Source organism: Helicoverpa zea, chromosome 28 (genome assembly GCF_022581195.2).
Source record: "Helicoverpa zea isolate HzStark_Cry1AcR chromosome 28, ilHelZeax1.1, whole genome shotgun sequence".
Lineage (NCBI taxonomy): Eukaryota > Metazoa > Arthropoda > Insecta > Lepidoptera > Noctuidae > Helicoverpa > Helicoverpa zea.
The window spans coordinates 3,914,886-3,924,761 of record NC_061479.1 but is presented as its reverse complement, the minus strand read 5'-3'; the positions used below and the strand labels follow the sequence as shown (position 1 = coordinate 3,924,761).

At 36.9% G+C, this 9,876-nt stretch overlaps 2 protein-coding genes across 2 annotated transcripts; both read right to left on the bottom strand.

The window, feature by feature from the left end:
* Window positions 1–1,742: 1,742 nt before the first annotated feature.
* LOC124643728 (glucose-1-phosphatase-like) lies at window positions 1,743–3,328 on the bottom strand. The gene has a single exon (XM_047182784.1). The coding sequence runs from the start codon at window positions 2,967–2,969 to the stop codon at window positions 1,779–1,781; it is 1,191 nt and encodes a 396-aa protein (XP_047038740.1). The 5' UTR covers window positions 2,970–3,328; the 3' UTR covers window positions 1,743–1,778.
* A 1,858-nt stretch (window positions 3,329–5,186) lies between these two features.
* LOC124643851 (glucose-1-phosphatase-like) lies at window positions 5,187–6,525 on the bottom strand. The gene has a single exon (XM_047182960.1). It carries the CDS (start codon window positions 6,382–6,384, stop codon window positions 5,188–5,190), a length of 1,197 nt encoding a protein of 398 aa, XP_047038916.1. The 5' UTR covers window positions 6,385–6,525; the 3' UTR covers window position 5,187.
* Between the last annotated feature and the right edge of the window lie 3,351 nt (window positions 6,526–9,876).

Genomic DNA, 9,876 nt, shown 5'->3' with positions numbered 1-9,876 from the left:
TTTACAAAAAAATAAACTGTAATATTATGCTATTACATAGGAAATAATAAAAATATTATTTCTGCACAGATGATAAGATAAAAACAATTCACACATATAATAATATGTAATAATCTTTACCATCAAACTAAAGATACGTTTTGTAAGCGAGCTGCAGACTGCAACTACCGAAATCGGTCGATAACTGAGGGCTGACTGACTTGACAGCACATGCTATACAATACACACAAAATAGTGCAGTTGCAGTCGGCAGCTAGCATTCAAAACATACCTTTAGGGTCCGTTTAGACGTTGAAAATCGAGTACTTATATAGTGTTTGTAGTAGGTAAGGTTTATTTCTGCATGTGCACTGTTTTTGTCATTAAGAATGCTCGAAGGCGCACGGTGTTAAATAATAAGAGGCAAGAGGAGCTGACCGGCACCGATCACGTACTTTTTCTCGACGTTTGGCTCCAATTGCATGCTCTTTAATGCTCGGGCAGCCGATCGACTCCGGTCTGTGTGAAAAGAAAAATGCGCGCCGATGCTCTCCGAGCCGGTCTGTGTGAACGGACCCTTAGCCATCTCACTAATAGGTACTTGCATGATATTGCATAAATCTCAAAGTCAAGATTCTTATCCTAATGATAAAACCAAGGTAACATACAGATGTAATATACATTATATAAACACTAATGTCTATGTTTATTACAAGCAATATAAAATCATATGATTATAAGACTAGCATTACAAAATCATCATCTGCCTAGCCTTTTCCCAACTATGTTGGGGTCGGCTTAAAGTCTAACCAGATGCAGCTGAGTATCAGTGTGCCACATGGAGTGTCTAGCTCACTATGATTACAAAATAATAATGATTTATTCCCTAGCTTTCATTATGAGTGTACTACGTCCTATGACCTGGATAAAAAGGTGCTTTCAAAAGCAACCTGCCCTGAAGAACACTCACCATATTTCATCTAAATCTGTCTATGTTTTTAAGGAGTGAAACAAACTTAAGGCTTCGAAACTACTGGACCGATTAGAAAAATGCTTTCATGGTTGGAAAGCTACACTCTTCCTAAGTAATATAGGCTCTATTTTATCCAGATATGGGCAGTAGATCCCACTGGTGTCAGGTGAAACCACAGGAAAACGGCTAGTATAATATACAGGGTTACTGGTAAGTAGACCGCATCCTTTCAGGAGGTGATAGTATAGGTCAATACGGACAAATTTGACCCTGGGATACACTGGGCAAAAGTTAACCCGTTTCAAGATAATCGAATTTCAAGATCAGTCGTCTAGGTACACGTATAAATTTTCATTATTAGTCAAAAGTCTTGTTTTTGTGGATTTTTGTGTGTTTTTGGATAGAAGATGAATCATTTCATAATAACAAACCATAAAACTGTACAAATCACAGAGGAAATTATAGCGAACAGCAATTACTTTTTTAGTAGATATTTTCTCAAAAATATTACTCTTCATTTTTTTGTGCAGAATACTTAAAAAACATCTACATTTATCTAGCTATCCAAAAAGCCACAAAACACACAAAAATCCGCAAAAACGAGACTTTTAACTAGTAATAAAAATGTATACGTGTACCTAGACGACTTGTAAAGAAAAGATCTTAAAATTCGATTATCTTGAAACGGGTTAACTTTTGCCCAGTGTATCCCAGGGTCAAATTTGTCCGTATTGACCTATACTATCACCTCCTGAAAGGATGCGGTCTACTTACCAGTAACCCTGTATAAAAAAGCTAAAAATATTATGGCACATTTTTTAAATCATTAATCAACCAAACTATTTAGTAAAGCAACAAAGTCATCCCATAGACAAAATCCACTGTCATCAGTTTTACAACCCTCCAATTGCAAAGGGGTAAACTCTGGAGGGTTGTCCATAGACAATTTTCTACCTTCCCTCATTTGGTTGGTACACTGGTAAACATATTCTACTTTCAAATAACCTATTCCAGAATTCTGATCCTTCCATTTTTGAAAAACAAGTTTCCCGCCAGCTGGTGTCATTTCATATTGACCTTTTAAACTATATGGCTTAAAATCTAGACTTTTAAGTACTGTATAAATATTAGCATCATGGCCCATTAGAAAACTGATTATATATTTTTTATCTAAAATTAAATCTCTCATGTAAGTTAATAACGGCTTAGCTAAATCCCTAGCTATTAATGTTGTATTAAATATAACACTATGGTATCCTTTACTTAAGTCTAAGACTAAATTCCACTGTTCTTTATTATTTAATTGTCCCCATGCAACCTCATTTTTAGGAAAACCTTCATAGTTCTCCATTATGAAGGAGTCTATGACGGATTTTGAAATTTTTAATGGCCCTTCCAAATTAGGTTTGACACCAACGTTGACAAAGATTTTATTTGTATCTGTGAGTAAGTTACATTTATGTTCTGTTAGACAATATTCTGATTGCTTATAGTTGAGTATTTCTTCTAAGTCTACATAAGAACTATTTAAGTGTAGCGATTTTAATAACATTTTCATTTGTTCGATGGCTTCTAGTTTAAATAAAGCTGAAGTATTATGTACTACAGGGTTAAAAATTGGATCTTTAGGCTCTGATGTGTGGTGAATTTTCACTTCACATCCCGGGAACCCTTTATTCACGAAAGCTTTGGCTGAGGCTAACGTCCGCTGTGCGGTATTCGCGTAAACAAAAAATATGTCTTCTTTTGGACACTTTTCTTGCAACAAACCTTGTTTATTCAGCCATAGAGCAAAATATTCGCCCATATATCCTTCCAGTAAGGCGCCCTTGGCTGTCAGGTAGCCAGATTTTTCTTTCCAAGCCGGCCAGTGTTTTGGTGTAAAATCTGCTAAGTTCTTAGACAAAGGAGTCCGCACATTATGTCTGCTGAGTATCAACACTTGTTCTAACGTAAAATTCTGTACACAATAACTTTTTAATGCTAGTAAAAGTAATACTAAAGATTTTAAGTACATTTCTCACAGTTTTTATTAATTAGGTGCAAATAGTTCACATTTCTTGAGAGATATGGTTTAAATGAGCGTGTATTAGAGCCTTGAGTCACGTGATACAGTATTAACACAAAGGGAAAGTAAATTATATAATGAACAAACAAGTATACACAAGTATTATTATATAAACAAAGATATCAACAAGTCACTTTCAGCCTAGGCGATTGAACAATCGCAGGTCTTTCAAACGAATATGAAAAATACGCAATGTTTTATACTTGCCTGGATAAGCGTTATCAATTTCTAGGTAATAAGTCATTTTTTATCAATTTACAATTGGTAATATTACAGGAAAACTATAAAAACAACTTTCATTCTTAACATCAAATACTAACTGAGTGTCAAAAACTGTTTTGACAATGTTGACATTGACAAATAAACACAGACTTTCATGAATACAGCTTTTGTCAGTTATTTTTGATGTTTTTTTATTTTCTTAGTCTTTATTAAAGGCAATAACTATTTATTTATAATTCTTAAAAGATTATGTAAAGTCAATGAGACAATGTTGTTTGATTGTCCCTGTCAAAAATATTACTGCAAAATAAATATTCATTGAATTTAAGAGCTGCATACTTTATGCTCGTAGCTTACTTTACTAACGCTAATCTGTAAAGATTCTGTCACAGTAAACTAGATGGCGCTGAAACCAGAATTTAAACGCAACAAAATGTGGCTAACGCATCTGCCTCTCAATCTCAAGTAAAAGTTTTTGGGTTCGGTTCCAGTTCAGGCAGGTACCACTACCAAACCAATGTAACTTTTATAACGTATATACTATCTAAGTATTTCTTGGAGAGCAAATAATTTTGCAGAGCTTCCTAGGTATTTTGTCGTAAGATTTTTCACCAACACTTTCATGATGGGGTTCATGTAAATCAGCACACTATTTTTTCTCGTGAGCGATCATCAAATGACCCCTCCAGCTGTGGGTGCATCGTGAGGGAGTGTCAGACTCTTACTGACTTAAACCCACCATGTTCCTTCTGGAGCCCACAGTGTAACAGGGCCGAGGTAACTCGCGCTTCAAAGAGTAAAATAATACTATGTCGCGCTTACACAACACGTGCATCGGCCCTTCGAACTAAAATTACTTATTTTACGATTGTCAGGCGTGCATACCAACATAATTTTACGATCGTACATTTTATTACTAACTATAGGTTTACTATTCCAATGCAACAGTTTGAAATTATTGAAACTAGGTATTTGAAACTTTCTCCTGTTGGTGTCGCAAATGACTTTGCGAAACAATATTTATTTGGTGATCGGTACCTATACTTACTCATAATTTTTTTTGGCTATCATTGAATACCACTATTTTATTCGTTGATAATGTCATGGAGAACAAAATGACTAGCGGAGGTGCCATAACGGAAAATCTCCTAAGAAAATGCGGGTGTGCGGAGGACGAAGAACGTTACTGTTTCCGCCCTTAAACGCTTTCTTTGGACCCGCTCATTTTTTGTAAAAAAAATTGACAGATGTCTGAAAGAACCCGAACGCCTACCTACTTTGTTCATTTGTAACTGATCGATTTGGTGACACCTATCGCACGTATCTGACCTAGGATGAAGGCGCCTGACCTACCTGCACTATGGCTTATCTTTCCTTATTCCGTGGATTTTTTACTGTCCCACAGGTCCCACTAAAGGGTGTACCTATCTAACTACTTTGTAATAGGAAGAAGTAGGTGGGTACCTGCGTACCTGCTATTTCATACCTTTCTATAATTCTATATTGTAATACCCAAAAGGTACGTAGAGTTAAATGTACCTACCTTCCTATGGAATGCCCCTGTTTCACGCTCAGCTTAGTATACATATATATATCAGAATAACTATAGGATACTTTTATCTAAAGGGACCGCGGGCAGAAGCTAGTAAACATATATTATGTGATCGCCAAGCAAACCCGTTTCACAGGCTACCAACCTACTCATACTTACCTATGCATAGAACATGCATGACTTGCACGGCCTATTTTACATAAGATAATATTAATTAAGTATAACTAAGTACCTATTTAATTAACTTTCAACAAGAATCTTGTTATCTGACGCACAAGAATTGCAAAAAAAAATAAAATAGCCAATTAGGCTTCAAAATGAATCATATCTATTATTTTTCCTTTTGAGATTAGAAGGTCAAAGTTTATCTGAAAAGATTAAAATGAAACATAATTATGAGAATGTGTTTAATTTCAGAAATTCACTCCAAGGACAGAAGCTGGCGGGCGACATTTTGCAACCTTTTGGTTTTAACAAGACTCTCTGGGGAGGGTCTAGACGCGACAATTTTTCCCCATTCCTCAATTGTTTGACGGTTGGATAAACATATTCTATTTTCAAATATTTCTCATTCGCATCGCTCCATTTTTGAAATATAACCTTCCCGCCAATAGGGAACGGCTCAAACTGCCCCGGAAGAACAAACGGTTGAAAATCGAATGCGTTGATCACAGCGTTCAAATTCGAATCATGGCCGACTAGCAGTGTGAATTTCGGCGTTCCACTTTTGAAAATATTGTACATGTATTTTAGGAGCGGTCCAGCTACATCCTTTGATGCTGATGTTAAATTAAATCGGACATTTTGATTTTCTCTTGCTATGCTAGTTAGGAGTTCCCACTGAGTAGCATTATCTTGCATTTCTCCCCAAGCTACGTCACTTAATGGCATTCCCTCATAGTAGCTCATGATAAACGAATCGACGATCGCATTAGCGATAAATAACGGTCCATTTACATTCGGTTCTTCACCATCTTCTGTGACTATATCAGATTTGAGAGCCACTAAATCGCAAATCATCAGCTTTTTGCAAACATCGGAAGACTGCATGTTTAAAATTCTTGTCATTTCTCTGTAAGCTTCAGTCAAATCGACTTCGTTTAATTTTCTCGTCATTTCTTCGCGCGCTTGTTGTTTGAACGCATCCGTTTTATTGTGAAATATAGGCAAAAACATAGGGTCCATGGCTGCCAAGTTTTCATGATGTTTCACTGTGATATTGCAATTTTTGAACGCGGATTCTGCAAATGCTTTTGCAGACGCTATAGTCCGTGGTTTGGTATTTGAATAAACAATTATCTCCTCTTCTTTAGGGCATCCATTGAAAAAGTTTTCAGTTGCAAACCAGTCGGCTATATATTCGCCCATATAACCTTCGAGTTGGTAACCTTTTCTGGTCAAAAGTCCGGAAGAAGCGTTCCATTTTGGCCACGGTTTCGAAGCATACATTTCTAGTTCCCCGGTCAACGGCGTCCGCACATTATGCCGGCTGAGTATTAAAACCTGTTCTAAGTTCAGCCTTTGTACATCAATACCTTTGCCTAAACTAAAAAGGCATAACAAAACTGTCAAAGTCAAAACTCCCGCCATTTTTTATATATTTTCACTTAACTATTGTTTATTTTCAATTCGTTTTTAGTAAAAAAGTAAATTGAATAGTTTTTACACTGTTGTAACCATGATTGGAGTACACTTCCCGCGGCTGAGAGCGAACTAAGACTGGTTTGATTCGCTAAGCGATTCGATAAGCATGTTTCATCATGCGACAAAAATGATAAATAAAGTAGGATTTTATGACACCGTAGTGTAACTAATCAGTAATAATTATTTCACTTCGATTCTGGTTCAGATTGTTATCAGTATATTGAATCTATACCTACTAATATAATAAAGAGGAAACCTTTGTTTGTTTGTATCTACTCTACCATAAAAGTCCCGAAACTACTAAACCAATTTGAAAAAAAAAAACACTATTGAACCGCCACAATCTTCCTGAGTAACATAAGCAATATTTTATGCCGGTACGGGTCGTACTGTGGTAGTACTTCGCAAATCGCACGTTGTGACGTTTTGGTTACCGCGGGAAAAATGTCTTGTTATTTTCACACAATAACATGGTAACCGACTATACTCCATTTAAGTATAGTTATCGGCACGGATATTGAGCTGTCGGCGGAAGAGTGGGGATCGCTTTGCGCACTGTACACAAGGCAATAAACCAATAAATCGCTTCTGCGCAGGTGAAGGTCAGGGCTCAATATCCGTGCCGATGATTATAGGCACTTAACTAAAGGTAATCTTGACTTTCAACAAATAGACTATACTGCTTAAAGTAAGGATTCAATTGAATTTACATTGATTTATAACAGCATTTTATTTTTAGACAAGAAAAGTCGTACCTATCAAGAGCCTTTTGACTTTTGTTAAGTGCCTAGGTACTCAAATGGAGTAGGTGTATGTATCCTGGTATGGCCTGGTAGTATGTCACAGGGGCGGCAGATTTCAGAAGATAAAATAAAAGTCAAAAAAAAAAGGTCCCCTTGGCCGAATTTGCCCCTTTCGCCCGCGGTTTCACCCGTGTCCCGTAGCCGGATGGTGACAAAAACCTTCTCCCGGGTCTAAGTTACTTCCCCTCTAATTTTCAGCCAAATCTGTCAAGCCGTTATCACGTTATGTCGTGAAAACGGAAAGCGGGTTTCATTTTTATCTATACTAATATATAAAGCTGAAGAGTTTGTTTGTTTGTTTGTTTGAACGCGCTAATCTCAGGAACTACTGGTCCGATTTGAAAATTTCTTTCAGTGTTAGATAGCCCATTTATCGAGGAAGGCTATAGGCTACTTTTTATACCAGTACGGAAGTAGTTCCCACGGGATGCGGGTGAAACCGCTGGCAGAAGCTATCTATACTAATATTATAAAGCTGAAGAGTTTGTTTGTTTGTGTGAACGCTCTAATCTCAGGAACTACAGGTCCAATTTGAAAATTTCTTTCAGTGTTAGATAGCCCATTTATCGAGGAAGGCTATAGGCTACTTTTTATCCCGGTACGGGAAGTTGTTCCCACGGGATGCGGGTGAAACCGCTGGCAGAAGCTAGTATATATAGATACGGTTTTTACATGGGGCGGCGGAATTAAATTAGCCTACTCTCATTAAAAATATAAATCCGGCACTGATCTACTTACAGTAAAACCAAAGAAATCAGTTACAGTTCTTGTGGAATACCTACTTCAGCGGGGCCCAATAGGGCCAAGGCCTGCCGGGGCTGCGGGTTGTTCGAAAGAGATACCGCGGCCCTGGTACATAAAAGGCCTATGACGGAACACGACGCTTTTTAGTCAGTAAGAGTCTGACACTCCCTCACCGCTGCTAACCCACAGCGGGAGGGGTCATTTGATGATTTTTAACGTCGGAAAAAAAAAAAAAATACCTACCTATATATACACATAACTTGCGACTCCCCAGTTGGCTAGAGCATTTTCAAAACTTGTTTTAAATACCTAATTTAAATCACTTACGAGGACGAATTGGAAATTTTAGCGCCAAGGATCTCAATTTTTCTCAGTAAATACAAAACGGATCAAAATAGAACGTGGTTACCTGAAAGTTCATGATATAAACCTTATTTTGTTAGACTTCAAAACATGATTAGGTAACTTTTATAACAGAGAAAAATATATCTAACATACCTCTTTTTAAAAAGAGATTCACATATTATGGGCAAACGGGACCGATTTAAGCCTCTTAACTTTTTTAGTAGTTGAGTATATACATACTCTTTAAAATTGTAGAAGGAATTTTTATCAAATTATCATTTCTAAATAATAAAATTACCGAACCATTTTGTCGCTTACAACTTTTAGTTATAAGCTAGCGCGCCTATTGTAATCCTCGCCCCGCTCAGACGCTCCGTCCCCTCTTGGCCCCTTAGATGCGCGTGCCGGTTATGGAATTATTGTTTACCAATTCGTCGCCTTAAGGTGAATGCTTTGATTGTTAACGGGAAATTCAATTATAAAATAGTTTAGATACGAGGCGTGATCTTATCATTTGCGGAAATAATATACCTACCTTAAAGTAACTGTTCATGTCTTTGTTTACCTCCTAAAGTTGCTAGTAACTATTATAGTAATCTGTGCTATTACTATTATTATGTACCTACTATTCAAATATTACCTGACAAATGTTTTGTTGATCCAATATCATCATCTCCCGAGCCTTTTCCCAACTATGTTGGGGTCGGCTTCCAGTCTAACCGGATGCAGCTGAGTACCAGTGTTTTACAAGGGAGCGTCTGCCTACCTGGCCTCCTCAACCCAGTTACCCACACAACCCGATGATGAGACTGGTTGTCAGGCTTTCTAGCTTCTGACTACCCGTAACGACTGCTAAAGATGTTCAAATGACAGCCGGGACCTACAGTTTATCGTGCTTTCCGAAACACAGTCATTGATGTCCAAGATAATACTGTTATACTGATCACTAATGTCGGTGTAAATAATGCTACCAAAACAATATTTGCATCACACAAAGCATAAACATTGCATTAGGCAATAGTCAGCTGTGGCTAGGTAACCTATATTTTAGACTGGTCTCACAATCTGTTTTACGGCTAATAAACCTACGCCGTATTTACTAGTAAAGCTGAAATCGTTACCTAGGTATTTATTAGTTAATTTGCTATAAGAGACCGTCACATATATATTATACCTTTACCTACTATTAAAAGACATACAGCCTTACTACAAAAACTTAAACATCTGCTGAACACTTGTCTAAAAAAAGTGTAGCTGCAAAATGGACCTTATTTCAATTCAAATCAAAATCATTTATTTGCTCAAAAAAGTTACAACGTAATAATCTGTCATTTTTTAGACAAGTGTTCAACAGATGTTTAAATGTTTTTGTGGTAAGACGGATAAATTATGAGCTGTAGAATAGTTATTACTTCCATATAAATTGTTTCAAATATCCATCTTTAGGTAATCACAAAGTTATAGAAATTGTCGATAGATTGGCCTTGATCAATGTAAAACATTAGTAGCTAGGTTTTTCCCAACTCCTGGTGAAATCCTACGGCGC

Bases quoted from the DNA above. Each gene is read 5' to 3' on its own strand.
- LOC124643851 (XM_047182960.1), bottom strand. From the start codon at position 6,384: ATGGCGGGAGTTTTGACTTTGACAGTTTTGTTATGCCTTTTTAGTTTA.
- LOC124643728 (XM_047182784.1), bottom strand. From the start codon at position 2,969: ATGTACTTAAAATCTTTAGTATTACTTTTACTAGCATTAAAAAGTTAT.